This window comes from Protopterus annectens, chromosome 3.part0, assembly GCF_019279795.1.
Source record: "Protopterus annectens isolate FY-2018-M chromosome 3.part0, PAN1.0, whole genome shotgun sequence".
NCBI lineage: Eukaryota > Metazoa > Chordata > Ceratodontiformes > Protopteridae > Protopterus > Protopterus annectens.
The window spans coordinates 1928894150-1928919771 of record NC_056731.1 but is presented as its reverse complement, the minus strand read 5'-3'; the positions used below and the strand labels follow the sequence as shown (position 1 = coordinate 1928919771).

Below are 25622 nucleotides of genomic sequence, written 5' to 3'. Positions count from 1 at the left end.
ACAAAACACAGTGCATTGCATTCTAAACCACTGCAGTATACCAAAAGGATAGTTTATATACTAGCCTATAGAATGGCACATGATAAAAAAGTAAGATTGAATTTCTCTGTTGTCTCTTTTTAATGAAAACAAAACTTAGTATCTCAGAACAATTTATTATGGAAAGCTTGAATCTTAAAAGGGAAGATTTTCAGATGTTTGTTCAGTTACAATTGCAACATTTAAGGAAGAAATAGGACTGATTTTAACAGTAGTTCTAGATTAAAGAGTATCAAATATATAACGTTAAATAGAAACATTTTATTACATGATATGCTACACTAGGATTATAGCTAAAATATAAAACCCAAGAATATAATACAAGACATAGTATACAAACAGAAATAAAAAGAGATCACAATAAGTAAAGTAAATATGTATATAGTTAAAGAATACAAATATGTGTACAAGGGTGGGATATTGGCATAGTGGTTAGGGTGTTCACCTTATAAGCACAGAGTGCAGGGTTTGATTCTCACATGAGGTAATTGGCTCATTCATAATAACTCACTGATGGATGTTTTTAGGATGATGCATACCAAAAATATGAGACACATTAATATGAATCAGAAGCATGAGCTAGTCTGAGAGTTTGAGAGGTAGCTTGTTCTTCTTTTTCAGCAAACTGGCAGTATGTTATTCAATGGTAGAATGTTTTAGGGTTATATCATTAGGTAAGCTTTTATTTGTTTTAAAAGTTTTGTCCACAGCTGAAGAGTTCATTCTGTTATATATAATGTAAATAATATGTTCTGTACATAAATGTGATTTCATTATACCTGGGCTTCTTTCTCTCTTATATAAATGTCTGATTTTAAATGCATATCTATTAATATTAATGGACTGAATAATCCAGTAAAGAGGGGGAGTCTGTTCAAATACTTTCAATTACATAAAGCTCAAATACTATTTCTACAGGAAACACATTTACTTAATAAAGATGTAAATATACTTTCAGGAAAGAATTATTTGGTTTTTAGCAGGTTCTGGCTTTTGAACTAAAAGAAGAGCCACCCTGATTTTATGGAAGAACTCACCAGTAATGCCTGAAGTAAAAGATACCTTTTGATAAAAATGGTATATTAAGCATTGCTATAATTGAGTGGTGCACAAAACTATATACATTAGTGAACTCTTATTGGATTCCAGGGGGTTAGAGCTGAAGATGCAAAAAATACTTAGACACTATACCCTATTACATGAAAGGTGAAGTCATAATGGCTGGTGATTTTAATTGTATTTTATCAAAGATTCCACTGCAGATAGAAAGCTGAGAATCACATCTTCAGCCAAACACTTAACATATTTTTTAAATCTAATGAATTTAAATGATATATATGAGCTAAGGAAAACAAACTCACTTCAATTTACCCATTATTCATACAGATATGGAACGCAAACAAATTTTGTCTCAAATAATCTGTTATCGCATGTCAGAGAAGTTCCAATGATTTCATGTCTATTAAAAGGCCATAATGCTATAATCTTTAATATTATTTTAAAAACTGACAATTTAATACATCACAGGAGATGACCAGAGTACATTATTAAAATAAAATGATTCAAGGATTGGTATGTTAAAGAGATCAAATATTTCCTAGCAATAAACATGAATGGTGAAGTATCTGACAGTGTCCTGTGGGATTCACTAAAGCCTTGCTTAAATGGAAGAGTTATAAGCTGGAAAATTAGTAAAACAAGAGAATGGGACAAAGAACTGAAGACAGTACAGGCCAAAATAGACACACTAAAGTTAAAGCTAAAATTAAATGACATTATCAGTCAGTCTAAAATTAAAAATTTAAATATATTTTAAATATAAAATATGTTGAAATTCTAAATCATAAAGTTTCAATAAACCTAGAAAAACAAGTTCAGGTATATTTACTAAACCATTTAAGCTTGCATAAACCTGCTCTTAGATCAAAGAAAATGAATAAACTAAATCATATCAAAGAAAAATAAAAAAGAAAGAAGAACTGATATTAATGGTATTCTTGAGGGCTTTAAAATATTTTATGAAAATATAAATGAGAATGCAAATAACCTAGATAATGATGATATAGCTGAAACTTTTCTAAGGGAAAATATAAATAATAAAATAACAACTGAACAAATTAAATAAATCGATAGACCATTCACTTTAACAGAAATAAAAGATCAAATAAAAAAGTAAAAAAATAATAAGGCACTGGGTTTATTTGTTCTTATACCAGAACTATATACAACACTACTGGATGATGCAGTTAAGATATTAGATAAGGTCTATAGAGAATGATGAAGTCTCCCATCATGGAAATATTCCTTTATATCACATATTTTAAGACAAGATAAGGATCCTACAAAGTGTTCATCATACAGACCCATTTTACTTTTAAATGTGGACTATAAGATGTTCATGTCCATTTTAGCTAATAGAATTAATTTACTTATACCTAAACTAATTAACAATGAACAAACTGTACTTAATTTCAATAGACAAGTGCAGGATAATATAATAAGAATGCATACATTAATAGACTATGCAAATAAAAATAAAAAATAACTTTCTATCATTCGTCTCAATTTAGATAAGGCTTTTTGACTCAGTTAATTGGTCGTACCTACTTACAACACTTAAAGTGTATAATTTCTCACCTCAGATAATTGCATTAATTTCTGAGTTATACAATAATTATTGTACTTATGTTAAAATAGGTTCTTTCTTTCTAATACCTTTAAATTACAAAAAGGCACAAAACAACACTGTCCATTATTACCTTTATTTTTTCCATTAGCTATGGGACCCTTTGCTAATAGTATTAGATCCAATAAGAATATTAATGGTATCAAAATAAAAGAAGATATTGAACTAAAGATTCAACTCTTTCCTGATAATATTTTCCTAACTATAGGAAATATAGAAAATTCATTAGAACTTGTAATTACTTCTGAGTCAGTTTGAAGAAATCTCAAACTCAAGATTTAATCATAATAAAACAAGTACATTATTAATTAATAAAAAATAATCATACAAAAGGATTCTAACTTCAATTGGAATAGCAATCAAATAAAATACATTGCTATACCCATTATAGTAAAGAAATTATGCAAACACACTTTAAATAGGTTGTTGATAAAATTTTAAGTTTAGTCACAAAGAGGAACAAATTCATCTTTACCATGGAAGAACAGTTAATGCTTATTAAGATGGTAATTCTCACTAAAATATTGTCTTACAATATTTAGTACTATATTCACCAAAAAAGTGATGAAGAAGATAAATAATATTCTACTTAATTTTTTGGCATCCTAATAAAAGAAGTGTTTCCTTTCACTGGCACAGAAAATGTTGGAATGATGGTGCAATAGAATTCCCTGATATTCAATTGTATGTTACTTCAACAATTGTAAATGTTATAGTGTTATAGATAAATGCATCTTATGATTCAAAATGGAAACAGATATATCAATAAATATTATTAGTAAATAATAAATATATCACAATCAGTCATAAAAAATAGTCACTAATAGTTTTATCTGGTTATTAAAAGATTTTTGCATAAATAGAATTACACACTCTTCTCAAATTCACTATTTAAATAACATAATTTCCTCTTTCAAAAAGTTCACATATTCTAACCACTGTATTAAAGACTTAATATGCTCTATGTTTCCAACTGCATATACAAATGACTGCTTAGAAACTCATAACTTTAACAAAATGTTAGTATTGAAACAACAAAGTAACTTAATTTATTGTCATCAATTCTTACATTGTACTGATATATATATATATATATATATATATATATATATATGTGTGTATATATATATATATATATATATATATATATATATATATATATATATATATATATATACACACACACACACACACACACACACACACACACACACACACACACACACACACACATATTTAGAGACTTTGTGAACACAGAGATAAATAAGATGTTTAGCCTAGATCAGAAATTGATTCCAGTAATTATTGGAATTCTTAATAAATATCAATAATAATCCAAAGAAAAATAAATCATATTTGTCACAAATTCATAAATTATTTGTTAGATTTCACATATTTGGACAATTTCTATTGGAAATATTGCTCAAAAATTAATAATGAAAACTTCTCTGAAGAATACAAGAAAATAATATTAAAATCTATAGATAAATTCTTCATTATGTTGGAAAATTTTTACTTGGAAATCCTTACACAGAGCGTTTGTCAATCCTGCCAAAGCTACAATTATGTAAAAATCAAATAGAATTAAATGCTGGATATGCTATTCTGAGATAATAGCTGATTGGATACATATGGTATATAAATGAGAAGTCAGCTCCCCTTTTTGGAAAGAAACTTGTAATGTCATTCAAGCTATGTGGTTAAATAGGTGTAATATTTCTAAATGCTCCAATTCCTGAGATAATCCCAAAAACCCAAGGGGCTCTTCTTTGATATATTCTTGCTATAGCCAGAAAAATAATTATTAAAAATTGGAAAAGTAAAGTTACCCCCTCTAGTATTGAATTTATTAGCATGGCAAAATTGTTTGCAGCAGTGAGAATTGCATACTATAAAGATGAGAACATCTAATATTACATAGTTATATAAATCTTGGCTTAAACTTAAAGACTTGCTTGGAAAATATTAATAGTTGTTAATATGTATAACATTGATGTACTGATCAACTGTGGACTTATGTAAATAGTTATTTGTTTGTTTTATAATTGATTTATCTGTCATTTTACAACCAAATTAAAAAAATAAATTTGTGATGTTATGTAGTCCAATCTCACCTACATCCTTACTCGTGGGTTCGGAGCCGAATATCGGCTCCGACTCGGCCAAACTTTTCTAGCTTGAAGTCTTCTATTGGCTGGGCTAAGAAGTTATCCCATGCTGCGCTGCTCCATATACCCAGATCTCGTTTGCTGCTCGTGTAGCTCGGATGTGGTCTCGCTCTTGGCTGTGGCTAAGTTCTTTTTTTCATCTTCTTCTTGAGAGAATTTGTTACAAACAAAAGCTATTTTAATAGCTATTTCTATTTGGTGTTTTTTGGGTATAATCTGTAGTGTGATTGTTTTTTGTGGTATCCCACTAGCTGTTCCAACGGGCTAGGCAAGTTTCAGTTAGAGGACCTAGTCTGTCCCCTTACTCGTCCCTGTGTTTGTTTTCTGCTATCTAAAACCATTTGAATTAGAGGTTTTAGTGTCTGTCTTCCTTGTTCTGTATGCGAGTTGGGTCTAAAACTTAGTTAGAGGTTTTTAGCCCTAGTCGTCTTAGTGTGTGTCCCTTCTGAGGAAGGCCCCTCCGGGCTTATCGGTGCCGACATCAGCTCCAATCCCATCAGCGCCGTCCACGGGATTTGGTACTCGGGATTCTTCAGTCGGGCCCAAGGGGGACACCTCGGGACACCTTTCCGTTCCTAGTCTCCCACTCGGTGCCTCGGCTCATGGAACCCCGACTCCTGTCATGGTCTCAGAGGCTGGCCGGTCCTCGGACTCAGGGGGGCCAGCCTTTGAGGCCATGCAGAGTGCGCTGGCCATATCTTCAGCCACATCATGCGGGTCGGTCATTCTGTCCTCTACCACTCCGGTGAGAGCCTCTGATCATCACCTATCTGTAGACAGCGGAGCCACAAGGCCTAGGGTTACCCCCATGAGTGGTCCCCAAGTTTCTGAGGGCCCCTCACAGCTTTTGCTTGAGGAGCCCCCTAGAAAGAAAACATGCAAGAGGAAGCACATAGACTCCCAGGATGAGTCTCTCACCTCAGATACTGACCTCGAGGAATTGGAGGGGTCCCCCAAGTCATCCTCTGATGATGTTTCTTTCTCCGACATCCTGGAGATATTGAAACAAAGAGGTGACTGGCTGTGCAAAGCCCCCTCCGAGGAGGACCCGGTCTTCCTGAAGGCCTTTGGTGCTCAGCCCTCTGCCTCCTGGGTGTCCCCACCCTTCATTGAGCTCCTGGATTTAATTTGTCAGAGGGTGTGGGAGAACCCTGATTCTGTGGAACCAATACCCTGGAGACGCAATAAATTTCTGTCTGCTCCCACGGGTAAGGAGTTTTTGTCCAAAGGAATCCCTGTGGATGCCATGGTGGTGTCAGCTGCCACTCAGAAGGAATTATCCGAGACTTCTTCCTCCATCCATCCTCCTAATAAGGAGTCTAGGACCATGGACCAGTATGGGAAGCGTACCCTCTCGTCAACCTTTACCTTACGGTCGCTGAACTACCTGTCTCATTTTAATCGGCTCCAGAGAGATCTCCTCAAGTAGTTAGGAGATACTCTCACAGGTAACGTTCCTGAGGTGGTGGCCCAGATGGTTAACACCCAGGTGTCTACCCTCAATTCCGTCATTAACTCCTCCATGCGGCTCATTTCATATACAGCCGAGTGAGCGAGTAGGGCAGCAAGCTCAGGAGTTGCCCTTAGGAGGCAAGCCTGGATGTACCTTTGTCATTTCACAGAGGCCTTCAAGTCTTCTTTCACTGATGCTCCCTTTGATTTTATTTATTTTATTTATTTATTTAAATTTGTTGACCGGGAGTGTCCGACTGGATGTAGGTCCATTTTCAGCGGAGGCCCGGGGAGAAAAGCTCCACAGTTAAAATAAACAGACAGTAGTTACATTGGATTACATAGCGATTAACAATTTAACATAGCAATTACTTACAGCATATTTATAGATGAAGAACATAATACATCAGTAGACAACTAGAATCTTTATCTGTGAAGTACATAACAGATATTAACAAATGTTACAATGAGAAGTTCCTGCTATATATTAAGTACTAGGCTTATGAGCATCTGAGCTTGCTATAATCAAGGTAGTTAGTGGAGTGGAAAAAAAGGTAGTGGTTGGATGGGGTGGATGATATTAGAGTGGGAGTTGCAAGGGCATAGCCAGCATGTTTTTAGGTCTGCTTTTAGTAATGTTTTGAAGTGGTTCTTCTTTGTTCGGAACCAAGGTGAAAGACACCCTCACCAGGTGCGAGCAAGAGGGAAAGACTCTGACTGCTCTAGGGGTCCATTTTTCCTTTCCCTCTAGGGCTTACCCCAAGGCCCAGAGGGTCGGGAAGATGTGGTTCAAAAAATCACACAGGTTTTTTCCCAGTGCACAAGGTGAGCCCCCCTCCAGAGGCAGAGGAGGGGGAGGTTATTCAGGGAGATGCCACCTTAGAGGCAGAGGGGGGCCCCCGCAATTCGGGAGACCTCGATTCCTTTTGTGGCTCTCCCTACCATCGTTCCTGATGGGATGCCTGACTGTGCATTTCCGGAGCCAGTCGGGGGTCGAATATCGTTATACCCGGAAGCCTGGCAAAGCATCACCCAGGACCGATGGGTATTACGAATAATTTCCGGAGGTTATGTCATCCCCTTTTCGTCAGATCCCCCTCCAATCAGAAAACTCCCAGATGTTCCACCCAGTCAAAGGGATCACGCAGCTTCAGAGGTTTCAAAGCTGCTAGAAAAAGGAGTCATCCAGCATGTCCCCTCAGACCAGATCGGATTAGGGACTTACTCAAGATTCTTTTTGGTGCCAAAAAGAACAGGGGACCCGAGACCCATATTAGATCTCAGCCAACTGAACAACTATGTGCAAAAGTCCACGTTCCGTATGGTCACACTACACTCAATTCCCCCATTGTTGGGAAAAGAAGTATGGATGTGCTCCATCGACCGCAAGGATGCTTACTACCATATCAAAATGGACAGTGCATCCAGGAATCACCTACGCTTCCGGCTGGGAGCCAGTCATTTTCAGTTTTCAGCCCTGCCCTTTGGTCTCACCACAGCCCCCAGGGTGTTCACCAAGTGTATGGCGGTGGTGACAACTCACTTGAGACGTCAAGGATTCCAATTGTTTCCATATCTGGATGACTGGCTCCTCACCACCCCCACCAGGCATCCACTAATCCAAACCAGGGACACTACTGTCACTCTCTGTCAGCAGTTGGGCATAACACTGAACTGGGAAAAATCTGCCTTGTTGCCCTCGCAGCGTGTCATTTTTATAGGTGCAGAGCTAGACATTGTTCAAATGCGAGCCTTTCTACTGTAGGAAAGAATCAGAGTCTTACAGCAACAGGTGCACACCTTGCTACCCCTAAGGAAAGCGAAGGCAAGATGGGTTCTCCAACTCCTGGAGACTATGGCAGCAACAATTATGTTAGTCCCTCTAGTGAGATTGCACATGAGGCTCCTTCAATGGCTCCTCTTTGCTCAATGGTCTCTCCAGAGACTTCCACTTTCCCATCCTATTTTGCTCACGGACAGATGCAAACAGGATCTCAGTTGGTGGCTTTGCACCAACAAGCTGGACAGGGGAAAACCCTTCGTTCCACCACCCCCGGTTGCCACAGTGACCACGGACACCTCCCAGATGGGGTGCAGGGGCATTATCTTAGCAGGACAGTCCAAGGCACGTGGCAAGATCACGAGATACATCTGCATATCAATGTCCTAGAGATGACAGCGGTGCTACTTGTGTTGCAGGCACTTCAGAGCTTTCTACCTCTCGGGACTATTGCAATACACTCAGACAATATGTCAGTGGTGTGGCATCTGAACAAGCAGGAAGGAACCAGATCATACCCCCTGTGCAGAGAGGCCATGCAAGTGTGGCAGTGGGCAGTATCTTCCCAACGGTTTCTGGTGGCAACGCACATTCTGTGGAAGCCCAACATGATAGCAGACAGGCTAAGCAGAGGTATTCTGATGCCTTACGAGTGGTCCCTGAATCATCTAGTTGCAGAATGAATCTTCAGCAGGTGGGGTCAGCCTTGCTGCGACCTTTTTGCCAGCCCCCTCAATGCCAAATGCAGCAGCTACTTCACGCTGATCCCCCCACAGGGGGAGTCACCCGGGGACACTCTAGTCCACAATTGGCCCTCCGGTCTGCTTTATGCTTTCCCTCCATTTCCCTTGATATCAAAAGTGATTCAGAAAGGGCAATCCTTGGGAAGCAGAATGATTCTAATTGCTCCACACTGGCCTCGTCAAGTTTGGTTCCCCTTTCTCCATCCCTACATTGTGGACACACCTTGGACTCTGGACCCACAACCAGACTTACTGACACACATGTCGGGACAGTTCCACCCCTCTCTGAGGACCCTCCAGTTGACAGCCTGGCTACTCCACTTCTGTCATTAGTTAGGCTTCATCACTTTTCACCTGAGGTAGTTCATATTTTATCTTCTTCTCATAAGCCCTCTACTAGGAAGATTTATTCCAGCAAATGGAAGAGGTTTTCTATTTGGGCTCATACCCAAGGAATTGACCCTTACACAGCTCCAATTGCTTCCGTCTTGGAGTTTTTGTCTGTGCTTTTACAGCAGGGCTCAGTGTCCGCTACCATTAAAGTTCAATTGGCAGCGATTTCTAATTTTCATGTTGCTAATGAGCCTAGTCTGATGGCTCACAGACTCTGTAAGGCTTTCCTGAAGGGCACTCTGTTACTCTGTCCTCCTGTCTCAGAACCGATCATGCCCTGGGATCTAAATTTTGTCCTGCAAGCCCTTACTTCACCACCCTTTGAGCCTGCAGCTACCTGTGACTTAAAATTCTTGACCTGGAAAACTGCCTTTTTAATAGCCATCACATCAGCCAGACGCGTTTCAGAAATTCAATCTCTTTCTATCAAACCTCCGTACTTGATCTTTCATAAGGACAGGGTTTCTCTTAGATCAAACCCTTCTTTTCTTCCTAAAGTAGTGTCCATATCTAATCTTAATCAATCTATTGAGTTGCCAGTGTTTTATCCCCATTTTTCAAACAAGGCAGAATTTAAATTTCATCAGTTGGATGTACACAGACAGTTACGTTTCTATCTGCAAAGAACCAAAGATCTCCGAAAATCTGATCAGCTGTTTGTCTCCTTTTTGGAAAACAAAATTGTGTCACCTGTCTCCAAAATCACCCTATCCAGATGGATATCAAATTGCATCTCTTTCACTTATTCCTCAGGGGGTAAAGACCTACAGTTTCCAGTCAAGGCTCACTCTACTTGGGTTGTATCTACATCTACAGCTTATCAGGCCAGATTGTCTATGGATGATATTTGTGCTGCAGCTACCTGGGCATCTCCTCACACCTTTGTTACTCATTACAAGCTGGACGTGGCATCTAGGGGCAGGTCTTCCTTTGGTTCCACAGTACTCAGGAGTATCTTCCTCTGAGTCGCTCAGGATGTAGGTGCTGGGGACGCTGTCCCACAGGTAAGAATGTAGGCGAGATTGGACTGTATAACATCAAGAAGTTATGTACTCACCATAATGTTCGATGTATGTAGTCCATCTCACCTCACATTCTTACTTACCCTCCCACCTTCCCCCTTCCTGGAGGATCTGGAGGTTAGGTCTGATTTTTAGAGCTCCGTTCACCTTTAGTTTATTCCTCTTTAGTTGGATGTTGTTATGCTTGGGGTATGAGTGTGGTGTTCGTAGCAAACTACATCTGGGGATATGGAGCAGTGCAGCATGGGATACCTTCTTAACCCAGCCAACAGAAGACTTTGAGCTAGAAAAGTTTGGCCGAGTCGGAGCCGATATTCGGTTCCGAACCCACAGGTAAGAATGTGAGGTGAGATGGACTTCATACATCGAACGTTATCGTGAGTACATAACTTCTTGCTACAAAATGTGTGATAAAGTTGTACATCTGGGTGCCTTTGTACAAATGATTATTTGCATATGTGTGTGTGTGTGTGTGTGTGTGTGTGTGTGTCTGTGTTCACTTGTGCATGCATATGTGAAACTGACTATGAAATGCATGTTTCCATAATGTGAAACTGTTGCAATAGGCTATGTCTTTTCCCCAAACATGTGACACACAAGTTGATTCTATCAAGCAGGAGCAATGTAGCATTCTTTGTTCCCACAAAATCCTTAATGTTGCATTTATTTATTTATTTTTTATTTTAGTTAAATGTCATTTTACTAAGACTAATTTACAGGTATCCATTTCACTGAAGCACTTTATTGATTGCTCTGCTGCAAAATATGATTTTGATAAATGGAGCCTCTTTGAGTTTACTCTTGCCTTTTTGGTCCAATGATTGCTAAAATGTGGTTACATGTCACACTACCAAGACAATAAGCAGCCTGTAACATGAGTGTTTGTGCAGTGATGTTAAATAATTTGTTTATTATTTATTTATTCACAAATTCATTATTCATTCATTCATTCATTCATTCATTCATTCATTCATTCATACTACTAGTAATTACTGGTTAGGACTTGCAACAAAAAACAGCCTTCAAAGATCAACATATTTGTTATACGCTGACAACTTTAAATGTTACATGAAGAAATTCCATGATACCTTATTTCTAATTTCTACTGTTAATATGTTTTACAAGTAAGACGTTTTGCTATCTATTCATGTTTTCCTACCTTTGGTGGTCATGTGTGGAACATCAATATTAAAATCTAGACTTTGACTTTATCTTGTCAGAAAACATATTCCCACATCATGCTGTAAATAAACTTCTCTACCACCCTTCTGGTTATAAATGCAGTATCCAATAATATCTGTTTATTTCAGAGACTAGATGTTTATTCAGTAAATTTCTGCCAGTCTTGAAGAGTTACAAGCTGGTATATTAGTAAAACAAGAGAATGGGACAAAGAATTGAATACACTACAGGCCAAAATATCCTTTTGATACACCTTGTAATATATATTTGGACTCTTTCAACTCCCTGTAATATTTCACAGAAATCATCATTACTGAGTATTTAAAAACATCACATACTATACCTTCGGAATAAGTTCTTTGTGATCTCTTGGAACCTATGGAGGACAGCAGGTGGATCTGGCCACTCAATGCTTTTCCCGTAATCAGGCATGTTGCGCACATTCTGGAAACGCTGCAGTACCTCCAGAAAATATGATTTATTTTTGTATTGCTTGTAGCAAGCCATGATGGTGTAAACTGCATGCATTCGCCTGTAACGTTTCCTTGCAATAGCCCCTCTCCAAACCTACAAAGATACAAATTATTCAAAAAGTCATCAAGTGGATCTTTATGTTTCACAGCTGTGTATGTACTTGTTGACAAGTGGCAGTTTTTAAATATTATTTTTCAAAAATTAATAACTGATATAACAGACTAAAACATATCACCAGCTTGTCAATCTACCTGTCTACCAAGAAGGAACTGAATAAGTTTGGAATATGAGATTCCATGCTGTGTCTAACATCACCCCAACTGTTAATTTTTTTTAATTTACCTTACAAAATATTTTATGTAACTCTTAAAGACACCTCAGTATATTTAGAAAAGAAGGTAAAGTTCAAAACATATATCTGACCTAGCATACTAGTTTTGAGTTGCACATGGCAAGATTTGATCTGACATATTTCAGCCTTAACTGTAATATTCCAGCCAGACCCACTACAATATAGCTGACAAAACCTTACATCACCCAGACCAAGTGACAGCATGCTGACAGAACAAGAACATTTCTGTAAATGAGTAATAACCTTCACAGGTATACAAGTAAATTACAAACACACTCTGACATGGATGGAGTCGGTCTTCATTGAATGATGTTACTTATTATACCATGACCCCCCCAAAACGTGCACGCTGATTGGCCAGCGTGCCCGTTGTAAATCGAGTTATACTAATGGAAAAAGGTCCGGTCGCCCGGACTTTTTTCCATTAGTATAACTCTTTTTTTTTAAACACTGTCTCGCTATGTTAAATGGGTTTAACATAGCGAGACAGCTTTAAAATAAGCAACGGAGATCTCCGTTGCTTATTTTAAAGCTGTCTCCCCCTGTTAAACCCATTTAACATAGCGGCAGTGTTAAAGCAACGGAGAAAGCAAGATCTCCGTTGCTTTTTAGTCTCGCTATGTTAAATGAGTTTAACATGGCGAGACAGTTTAAAATAAGCAACGGAGATGTCCGTTGCTTATTTTAAACTGTCTCGCTATGTTAAACTCATTTAACATAGAGACATTCAAAAAAGCAACGAGATCTTGTTTTCTCCGTTGCTTGCTCAACTCTGATGTACTGCGCAGGCGCAGTACATCAGAACTACGCGGATGCCAGACATCTGCGGAAGGGCAGTAAACAGGCATTATACTATGCCATTATTTAAGAAAAGTAACAGTTTCTTTTCTTAAATAATGTCATGGTATAATAGCAATAACCCACTTCTGGGTGTGGGTAATGCTAAAATTACCCACGGTTGGCTTTGTTTGGTCCTCGGGCCGCCTCGGGACCAAACCACGCCAACCGTGGGTAAATTTAGCATTACCCACACCCAGGCGTGGGTTATTGCTATAATAATTCCCACTACTGGAGGTAGATAATGAAGTGAGGCAATGGGGCATGTATGAGGGAATGAATCCCAACAGGATACTCAGGAATGAATTTTCACTTCTGACATCAAACTTGAAGCAGATGTATCTGTGGATACCTATGCATTGTATGATATCTGCCAATGTCATTTTGTTATATATTCAGCTAGCCAGAGAGTGTGTTATTGCTGTTGTCTCTGCAAACTTATCAGTAAATGGGTAAGTTTTTACAGCACACCTATAGGATGTCTGTTGTTGCTCCCACTTGTAGCTTGCAAGTCATAATCCTATTCCTCATTAACAATTAGTTTACCTTTCTATACCATCTCATCTCTTGCTGTTACTTTTTTAAACTTACTCCTTCATACTTTCACCTTCCTACTGCACAGCTGAATTTTGCTGGGTTGTACAAGGTTATACTGAATACAGCTGCATGGCAACAGATTGTATGAGGGAAGGGATATTTGTTATATAGTACACAATAACAAGTTATACATATGTAGTGATATTTGTTACATAGTGCATGACAGCAAGTTATGTGAGGAAAGGAATATTTGATGAATAGTGCATGACAGCAGGTTGAATGAGGGTAGGGATATTTGTTGTATAGTGCACAACACGATTATGCAAGTGTAGTAATATTTGTTATACAGTGCATGACAGCAAGTTATGTGAGGAAAGGAATATTTGATGAATAGTGCATGACAGCAGATTGTATGAGGGGAAGGGATTATTTGTTGTATAGTGCACAACACGATTATGCAAGTGTAGCAATATTTGTTATACAGTGCATGACAGCAGGTTATGTGAGGGAAGAAATGTTTGTTGCATAGTGCATGACAGCAGGTTGAATGAGGGTAGGGATATTTGTTGTATAGTGCACAACAGGTTATGCAAGTGTAGTGATATTTGTTACACAGTGCGTTACAGCAGGTTATGTGAGGGAAGGAATATTTGTTGAATAGTACATGACAACAGGTTGTATGAGAGGAAAGGATATTTGTGATATAGTACTGTGCAACAGATTGTACAAAGGGAAGGGATATTTGTGATATAGCACAGTGCAGCAGATTGTACAAAGGGAATGGATATTTGTGATATAGCACAGTGCAGCAGATTGTACAAAGGGAATGGATATTTGTGATATAGCACAGTGCAGCAGATTGTATGAGGGAAGGGATATTTGTGATATAGTACAGTGCAGCAGATTGTACAAAGGGAAGGGATATTTGTTGCATAGCCTGATATTTTAGTAACTAGGTTATGGACTGCCCATCATTGCCACAGTATCAGAGAAAACATAAGCACCCTACAATCATCTCCTGTAAAATATGTTGCTTCATCATTAACTCATCTTATGAAGAACACCACTGCAAAACTGTTCTTAAAGCTTAACAGCTATCTTAAAGCCAAAGATCTGATATCCCAATGGCCTCTTTTGCTCTACAAATCCCTCACTCCTGAGTCATTTGCAACTTTAGCAAACAAAATCTTTCCTAAAGCCTCTTCATACAACTTAAGACATTTATCAGAATCCATCCTGATCTGGTCACACCTGCAACTAACTACACTGCACCAATCATGCTTTTTCCACACTAGACCCTAAACTCTGGAAATCACTAAAAACTACCTAAGAGAACTGAATTTAGAAAACACCTACATGCATTAGCTTTTTGCCAGCACCGCCAATGTCATCACATGACTTAAACCTCACTATCTTTCCTATCTCTATATACTCCTTCACTTCCACCAATTCATACTGATAGTTTCAGTAAACCTTTACTCAGCCCCTAATCCTCCTTACCTCCCCATCTATTTCTTTCTCCTTTTCTCCTTTACTATTCAACTAATAGCTTTACTGATTGATTTATTGATCTAGCTAATTAATTTGGGATTGTTGTCACAATGCTGACTGCACAAATAACCAAAAACAGAAATATCACATTGAAAACACTGACGCTGAAGGACACTATAGTGTTGACATTGCCGCTTGCCCAAGATTGTGGTACAGTGGGCAGTAGGGTTTTGCCCTTTCCCCACTGCAGTGCGATCTCAGAGTTAGTATTTATAATTAGTAAGGGGTGCGGGGGGATGTAGCCAGACTTGCCCCCTGCAAAAATATGTTGTCTGGTTCCGTTTTTGTTTCTGATGTTTTGATGTTTTGGTTGTCAACTATTTTGACATAGAGCCAATAAGCTGGCCTGAAACAACAGACTCAAACAGAATCCAAAGTGACAACATATACATTACTTGTTCTTTTATCCACTTTGCTTGACACTTGCCTTTCAATTTCACATAAATCTCAAAGTTTGTATAGATATTCATCTCTTTATATCTGTATTACACTGTATACTATATTTTCTTTATATTGGAATATTCTCTCCCAGGTTGTGTCTGTAAATGGCCCATTGAAATCAATGCATTACCCTTGATAAACAAATGTAAAATAAAATAAAAATGCTTCCATGTATTTCAAAGGAGGCTTCGATCAGACCATTTCTTAAGAATTCTACTTCTGAACCACGTGTCATGGAAAGTTATTTCCCTATTTCTAATCAATTGTTTAGAGAAATTAAGAGTGCAAACATCTTGCTGCTATTCTTGTTGCTTGCCGATTCTTTGATGTTACTGAGTCCATGTTCTGTGCTCACCGCTGCATTCAGGTTGATTTAAGCCAAGTTAATAATGACTTTTAGCAGCAGAAGCTCAGAGCTGTTATTGTATACTGGCACTTTCCTATCCTTCCACTACATTGACATGGTTGATCATCTGATTCATTGGAAGCACTAGAAACCCTATTGTGAAATCTGTGATAGAGTTTGTGAGTGGTTTGCCTCTATCATCGTAGGTTGCACACTAGTGGGGTCTCTGGTGTTAATTCTTTCTTTGCCTGCCCTTTAGTTGTGGGGTCTCACAGGTCTCTGTGGGGGTCCTATCCTTTCCACTGTCTATGTGCTACCACTTAGTGATTTAGGTTGATGAAGAGGTTTGCAGTGCCAGAGCAAGGTTGATGACATTTAAACCTATTTAAACTATACAGAATATTGTTTGTATGACATATTTTCTTGGTTGCTGCACTACAGGTTCAGACTTAACCCATCAAAGACTATTCCCATGGCCTTTCATAACATTTTAAGAGCCTTCACAGCTCCTGTTTGTGCACCAGTATCTCTTACAGAAGTCAGAGGTTGGAGTTTTGTGTCTAAGATAGGAAAACTTGCGTGATCCTCAGTGATTGGATTTCATTTCAGGATGAGGGTTCAGCTGTCATGTGATCATACTATCACAAACAAAGGAACATAAGCACCTTACTCCACCAAAGGATTTGCTTATGATTGTACAGGTCCTAACAATCTGTTGCCTGGATCACTGAAATACACTCCTTCATCTTCTTTGACTCTTAAGCACTGAGCTTTACAAGTTGCAATGAATACAGAATTCTGTGGTAAAATTTTCTTATAGGTGCTTTAAGGTATAGTCACAACACAGCTATTTTCCACATTTTGCATTGGCTGCCTTTTAATTATAAAGCTACTATTAAAGTACAGGATATGATGTACCCTGCCAGCCTTCTGTTTACCTGAATTGGTGCTGGTGGTGATAGCAGGTTTAGACTTTTATGTTCTTATGTCCTTTTAATTACTGTGCCACTGGCCTGTTGGATTTATGGCCATCTTGGATTTGTGAGTTCACTTCTGCACTCTGCTTTATGAGGTATTTCAAGATGAACTTCTATTAAGCCTTCTGGAACCCTTTTTAATGAACAAGTAATCATAACCCTTTGGACTACATTTTTTATTTGCCAATTATTATAATTCTACAATTGATTATTAATTACAGTCACATCTTGAAAAATACCTCCATAAACAAGTGCAAAAAAGCTGACCCAAAGATAATCAAGGCCTTGAGTTCTAAATTATACCTCCCTCCTGATGAACTCCCACTAGCCCCTAAAAATGTTCTCAGAATGTACTAAATTTCCTGAAAAATGCAAGAACAAGAGCACCTCTTCTTACCCTTTCCTGAAGCCACAAAGGAGATCTGTAACAGGCTGTCTTTGCTAAGGTACAAGGGCTTGATTATTTCACTGCAGAAGTTTATAAAACATTAAATTAGGCCATGACAGCTATCAAAACAGGCTTGTTCAGAATTATACAATAATGTGAGGACACCCATTTCTCTAAAAGCATTGCTCACTTCTGTACTTCCTGAATCTGTGAAAGACACCCATGTCACAAGAAACTGCAGGCAAATGATAGTCAACAAAACCTCTCAACCTCATAGTGCAAGAAATCTGAAAAAAACTTAAAATAATAGGGGAACAAAGCCTCAAAAATAGGGACATAGTTTAAATATTGCTCTTACAATCTAAGAAAGTCACTACGATAACAGGATTTCTGTTAGTATGCACTTTTAGAAGGATATGAAGTCTTAAAGTCAAATGTATGTCAGTATTTGGTGACTTCAGTCCTCACTGATTTGTTAGAAAAACACATTCTTTTTGAGGAACAGACCAAAAATATCAGGCAAAAATCTGGACATTCTGAGGAAAATCTGGACAATTGAGAGGTATGAACAAAACATGAAGTCAAACTGCACACCAAATTCATTGCTACAATCTACAACCACTAACTGATAAGTTAACTCATCCTACTCAAGTAGGATGTTTGAAGGTCTGTGCATTTAAACCTATACATCCCATCTGTTACACACACACACACACACACACACACACACACACACACACACACACACACACACACACACACACACACACACGAGTCATAACCTTTATCAAATATTAGTTTGGTCAACATCTGTTTAGTTGACAGACTTTGGTCGACTAAGCAGATGGTCAACAGGTGTGAATGATCGGACAATTCTTGCAGTTGGGGAATGTATTCTTTCCCTGATATTATGCAATCTTGGCACTGTTATATATAATTAGTGTGGAGTGTGGGATGTGCAGAGGGCTTGTCCCCAGCAAAAAACATGCAACCCACGTAAACTTTGTGCTAGGAAGGAAAGGGCATTGGGGTAGATTCTGAGATTGAAAATCATCTCCAGCAAAATATCTTAGTGCTGTCTGCAGTAGCCCCATACATATGCGCGCGCGCGCACACACACACGCACACCCACACACACACACACACACACACACACACACACACACACACACACACACACACACACACACACACACACACACACACACACAGCTGGGGGAAGTGGGGTGTGGTGTTAGGGCTCACTTCCTCCAGAAAAGGATGGAATGCTGGATGGGCATATCATGTGACCTTGCTGTGTCGAGTCTGGAAGCTGCTGATCCAGTGGATGGTATAAAAGACTGCATGCATGTTTGGAAATTCCACTTTTGTTTATCCCTTTGTTTTTCCTGCAGAATGACAGCATCCAATGTGCTATTTTCTGGTATAGGTTGGTGTGACACCGACCACTGCTGCCAGTATGTGATGGGCACCACTATGTGTCATCCCCACACTGGGCCAGTAATCAAGAAGCCTGAATCCTCACCACTGAAACTGAAAAGGGATGTGCACTTGGAGAACAAATGGATAAACTCAGTATTTCCAGATGTAGACCTCTTTGCATCAAGTACAATTTCCCTTAAAATCACACATGGAACACACTCAGCCTGGGGTCTGGATGTCTCTATATCTGTCACCCCCCAGATCCCCAATAAGACTCCCAACTGGTATAGCTGTAGGGTTAGGTCCTCATCCAAGTGTCCAAGCCAAGTCCTCCAGCACTCTCTCTGTGAATCCAGTACTTCATGTCTCTGCTCCCAAGTAGCTGACACACACACACACACACACACACACACACACACACACACACACACACACACACACACACACACACACAGATTTAATTTTCACACATACCACGCGCATACACACACACACACACACACACACACACACACACACACACACACACACACACACACCAGGGAAAGACTGACACAGGTTTACCTGCTGTGTCCTTCTGCCCAGAGTATAAGGTAATTATCACCGCCACCAGACACTTTACAATTAGCTATTTTAAGGCCCTTAACAGAAGGTATCCAATTATACTGTGCAATATTAATACTAATATAAATGGTAATAGTTCACCAAGAAGGTTAGGCCTTTTGGAGTGGTCCACACAGTGCCACCAAATACATTGGGGATCACTTCTGTGTCTCTGCTCAACAGTGGCACAGGAAAATAACTTTCTTGGGTGGCAAAGAACCTTGTTGGCTAGGCTTACATAGGCCCTCGGGCCGATAGCCTAGTACCTACCTAAGAACCTATGAACCTAATCTATGTACCCTCAAAGGTTAGATACTGTCTAGAAGAGCCAGCTGCAATAAATGTTTTAAATATATTTAATAATAAATAATAAAAGAACATGAAATATTGAATATATTTTCACAGTAAACCACAGAGTTCAAATCACAGAAAATATTGAAAACAACACTGATGGACAGACTCATACAAATAAAAAAAAACACTCTCAACTCTATACTTTACTATATTCCTGACTGAATCTAGAATAATTTTACTGTTTCCTAGTTAAGTTACTTACTTGGGCAAGGCAATATGAAATACATGAACAGTCTTTCTAATCAGGCCCCAAACTGAATACTCTATATTCTGATATGACTCCCCATAAAATATAATATCCAAGATGACTTGCAGAATAATCACATCTTGTCACCTGACTCTAGGTTCTCACAATATCTCCTTTTTGAAGTTTGAGACAGGACTTTAGCAGACTCCTACAATACACATTTACAACTTTTATGGCAATACCTAGGAGCTAAAGACATTTATAACACTTCCCTCCTCTTTAAAAAAACGAACAGATAATGGCTGCTCCCAGACCTATCGTCTCTGTTCCTACTCAGCATTATGGGTTGACATTAAATGATGTAAGAGCTCATTTACATTTCCCGTATTTTTCTTAAAATAAGCCAGCTGGTTAACCAATGCTGTGCCAGTGTCCTCTATTAGAACATATACATTTAATTCAGATACCATAATACATCCATATTTTTCTTCATTTCAGCAGGGTGTACTCTTGATACATTTTAGCACAATTAACACAAGCAAAGCTCACAAATGCATTATACTAATGACATACAATTATTAACAAAATTCCAGCTAGCTGTGCTGGCACAAGTCATATATCCACTGCTCTACTTCTCCCTGGCATGGCTGACAATACCTCCTATGATCACAGTAGGCAGTACTCATAGTAAATCTACAGGGGAGTGGATTAGGCTTGACTTGTAAAGCCCTGATGGGGTTGTCTGATGGAGTGTGCCAACAGTGGAAACAGCCGAGTCTTGGCCATGACCATGACAGTGCACATAGGTTTATAGGTTCATAGGTAGGTACTAGGCTATTGGCCCTAGGGCCTATATAAGTCTAGCCAAAGGTACCCTGTCTTTCGCCACCCAAGAAAATTATTTTCCTGTGCCACTGTCGAGCAGAGCCACAGAAGTGATCCCCAGGGTGAATTTCCTATCTCCCAATCATCAAGATTTTTCTTGAACAGTGCTAATGAGGAGCTTTGTTTGATATAGATAGGTAGTTTGTTCCAGAGTATGGGAAGTCTCTGGGACAGGAATCTATCCCTCCAGCATGTTCTGTTTATCGTGGTGATGAGGTTTAGTCCCTAGAGCGTGTAGCTCGTAGGGATTGGGATTTCTTTAAGTGGAGCATGTCTAAAAGCTCTGCGTTTGACATAGCTTTGTGTGTTAGGCAGAGATCGCCTCTGCGTAGGCGATATGCAACGGAGTAAAGCTGCAGTTTTTTGAGACGGTCTGCATAGGGCATCTCTTTGAGGCCAGTAATCCTCTTTGTGAGGTATTTCTGTGGCTTTTCCATTTGTTGTAGATGTCTTGTGAGGTACATACCAAAAGGGGAATTGTACTCTATAATGGGTCTAATGAGTGATGAGTAAAGGGAAACAATGACCTCTTTTTTCCTGGATGAGAAACCTTTTGTGATGAGGTGTGCCAAATAGAAGGATTTCCTGACTACTGTGGCAATGTGATTATCAAAGGAGAGACTACTGTCCACCTGTGTCCCAAGGTCTCTTATCACACTTTCGGTGTTAAGTAGACTACCACCTATGTGGTAGTTCATGGGTACTGAGTTTTTACCAAAAGGAATGACAATGCACTTTTTGGCATTGAGCATGAGGCCATGGCTTTGACACCAGACATCTGTCTCAGCAAGGCCCTTTTGTAGGATGTCCACATCTTTTGGAGTTTTGATTATGGCTCCTAGTTTGTAGTCATCTGCAAACTTTGTTAATAAAGACCTTCTGTGTTGGCCTGTACTTCAGAGAAGTAGATACCAAACAGGAGAGGACCCAGGACTGAACCCTGTGGTACTCCACTTGTCACTGGTCTGAAGCTGGATTTGGAGTCTGCTACTTTCACAGTGTGGGTTCTGTCAGTGAGCCAGTTGGCAACCCATCTTGTGACATAGGGATTTATACCTAGTTTAGTGAGTTTATCTATAATTCCAGAGTGGGGGATGGTGTCAAAAGCCTTGGCGAGATTTAGATAGGCTGTGTGAACCACCTTACCCTCATCTATGGCTTTGATGACTGCTTCAAAGAAACCTATCAGGTTTAGAAGACATGATCTGCCTTTTACAAACCCGAACTGGGTGGGGTCCTGAGTTTGGAGATTACCAATGTCATTGTTTATAAGTTCCATGATGATACGCTCCATAGCCTTGCAGACCAGGCTCTTTAGGCTAATTGGGTGGTAGTTTCCAGGGTCTGTGGTGGCTCCCCCTTTGTGGAGTGGGATAACTGTCGCTGTGCGCCATTCAGTGGGCACATAGCCTGAGGTGAGGCTATGATTGAACATGGTACTTAGGTGGGGTGCCAGTTCATTCTGTAGTTCATGTAGAACACAGCCTGGGATGTCGTCAGGTCCCATGGATGCTGTGTTCTTGGCTTTGGATAGTGTGTTTTTACCTGTGCAGCCATGATTACAGGAACTTTGCATTCTCCTGGTATAGAGATGGGCCCTTTAGGGGATGACAGAGGGGTAAAATTAGCACTGAACCTATCTGCCAGGATGTTGGCAATATCCGTTGGTTCTGTATATTTAGTGCCATTGTGCTGTAACTCAGAGCAGATCTGAGTGTTGCCATTGAGATTCTTGACATAGCTATAGAATGCTTTGTGGTTGTCTTTAGAGTCAGTGGCGATTTTGTTTTCATAACTAGCTTTGGAGGATTTTATGAGGGATCTCAGCTTCTTACTGAAGCTGACCAGGGAGTTTCTCCAATCATGGGATTTTACTCTTTTTTGCAACAGTTTCTTTCTTCTGTTGTAGAGTTTGTTTATGGCAGGGACCACCAGATTGGCTTCCTTTTTTTGCAGGATAGCATCTTGGTTCTGTTAGGGATTGCACGATCCATGCACTCATGTAAGTGCTTATAAAGTGCATTTGTGTAGGATTCAGCAGTCATACCTCTGTTGTCCGTCAGCATGGGTGTCGTGAAGTTTGCCACTTCTGTCTTAAGAAGCATGAAGTTGGCTTTGGAGAAATTTTTTACTGTGGTTTCCCTAATGGCGGGTGAGGGAGGCATGTGGATGTCTAGGGTGATTAGCTTATGGTCGGATCTAACCAATGAGGAATTGACCTCTGGTGTGGAGCACCGGTTGCCCATGTTGGATTGGTCCAAAAGGTAGGGCTTATGCTATTTATTTCTATTTGTTAACCAAGTATAATGGACTGGTCAACAGACACTTTTGAGCCAGGGTCCAAGCCCAAGGAACATGAAGACTACACGGCAGTATACTTACAATGCAAACCAGACTACCATGTGTCATGTTTCCACAGAAAGAAGTGTAAGGAATTAGGTAAAAACACTGATAACAGTAGTACATTGTTTTAGTATAAACAGGCTTTCATAGTTTTCTAGAAAACAAAGGCTTGCCTGTTAATAAGAAAACATTATCAAAATGGTAAGCCCATTATATTTAATTTTGATACAGTGGCACAACAGAACATTTCAAGGTGCTAGTTTAACTCATTGTATAAGAATTCTAGTTATTAATCTAGCATATTTTAGGAACATTTCTATTCAGGCCATAACAAAATATGTAGTGTGAACTATGCTATGACCTATTCAAAAACTAATCACTATAAACTAGAAATTGAGTCTAGGGGTAGAGCAAGTTTTGACACAACTGCAATAGATCAGATCCTATAACAGTCCATGACACAGTAAGTACCTATCTATAAGTTCATTTTTATCCAAGTGTCATGATTTAGTCTACAGGGACCCAAGAGGAGTTTGCTTATTTTATCTAAATTTATATCATCATCATCTTCTTTCGGCTGTTCCCATTAGGGGTCGCCACAGTGGATCATCTGTTTCCATTTCTTCCTGTCCTCTGCATCTTGCTCTATCACACCAACCACCTGCATGTCCTCTTCCACCACATCCATAAACCTTATCTTAGGCCTTCCTCTTTTCCTGTTACCTGGTAGCTTCATTCTTAGCATCTTTTACCCAATATACTCAGCATCCTTCTCAGCACATGTCCAAACCAACATAATCTTGCCTCTCTGGCTTTGTCTCCAAACCTTCCAACCTGGGCTGACCCTCTAATATACTTATTCCTAATCCTGTCCACCCTCATCACACCCAGTGCAAATCTTAGCATCTTTAACTCTGCCACATCCAGCTCTAACTCCTGCCTTTTTGTCAATGCTACTGTCTCCAACCCACATAACATAGCTGGTCTCACTACCCTCTTGTAGACCTTCCCTTTCACTCTTACTGGTACTCGTCTGTCACAAATCACTCCTGACACTCCTCCACCAACTCTATCCTGCCTGTACTCTCTTCTTCACCTCTCTTCCACACTCACCATTACTCTGAACTATTGATCCCAAGTATTTAAACTCATCCAACTTCACCACCTCTACTCCTTGCATCCTCACCATTCCTCTATCCTCCCTCTCATTCACACACATATATTCTGTCTTAGTCCTGCTGACCTTCATTTCTCTTCTCTCTAGAGCATATCTCCATCTCTCCAGGGTCTCCTCCACCTGTTCCCTACTCTCACTAAAGATCACAATGTCATCTGCAAACATCATAGTCCAAGGAGACTCCTGTCTGATCTCGTCTGTCAACCTGTCCATCACCACTGCAAATAAGAAAGGGCTCAGAGGTGATCCTTGATGTAATCCCACCTCCACCTTAAACGCATCCATCACTCCCACCGTAGACCTCACCTCTGTCACACTACCCTCATACATATCCTGTACCACTCTTACATACTTTTATGACACTCCCGACTTTCTCATACAATACCACAACTCCTCTCTAGGCATCCTGTCATATGCTTTCTCTAAGTCTACAAAAACACAATGCAACTCCTTCTGACCTTCTCTGTACTTCTCCATCAACACTCTCAGAGCAAACATCGCATCTGTAGTGCTCTTTTCCAGCATGAAACCATACTGCTGATCACTAATCATCACATCCCTTCTTAATCTAGCTTCCACTACTCTTTCCCATAACTCGATGCTGTGACTAATCAATTTAATCCCTCTGTAGTTACTACAGCTCTGCAAATTTATATGATGGTAGAAAATTAGTTGAGGCTCTGGCCATTACCTAGATACTGAAAACTGATACTTTAATTGTGTTTTACTTGTCAAGGAAAACATATCAGTTTGTGGGGAACCTTTATTAATATGCACTGGATTCCAAAGAACATGCATTTTGTTTTTTATCATTGCTACCACTGCTGATTTGAGACAGATGAATGCCTTCTCAGGGGACTGGAGCAACTGTAAATAAATACAGTCCCACTCATTAGCAAACCTAAATGTTGTGATTTACTGCTACTGTAACCTCTCCACAAAGAACTACTGTTATGGTAAGTAATTCACACCACTTACTGTTCAAGTGAAAACAGAGGGATGTCTGAGTTGCAGGCTACTCTTATCCAAAACTTTTCTAAACAGTCCCTTATTGGTTTATGATTGACTGTGCAGTAGCTTGATAAGAGAAGTTTTATTAGAAGTCATATTTTATTTCTTACCACTGTTTTTAACTGTTCATAGGAAGGAAGGCATAGTTTGTAGACAAGAAGATATAGTTTAATTTAGATTTTGTTGTTTTCCTTTAATTTTCACTGTTTGTTGTTAGAAAGGGATAGGTTTTAGACAGGCAAGCTCTAATCATCCCAAGTGACCTGGTTACC

At 39.3% G+C, this 25622-nt stretch overlaps 1 protein-coding gene across 1 annotated transcript in view; it reads right to left on the bottom strand.

Moving 5' to 3' along the window:
• LOC122797191 (unconventional myosin-Id-like) overlaps window positions 1-25622 on the bottom strand; it is a 2023191-nt gene that overhangs the window by 746786 nt on the left and 1250783 nt on the right. Inside the window, exon 17 of the mRNA XM_044066013.1 lies at window positions 11809-12032. Within this exon, the coding sequence (XP_043921948.1) occupies window positions 11809-12032 (224 nt within the window). The remainder of the gene's footprint in view (window positions 1-11808; window positions 12033-25622) is intronic.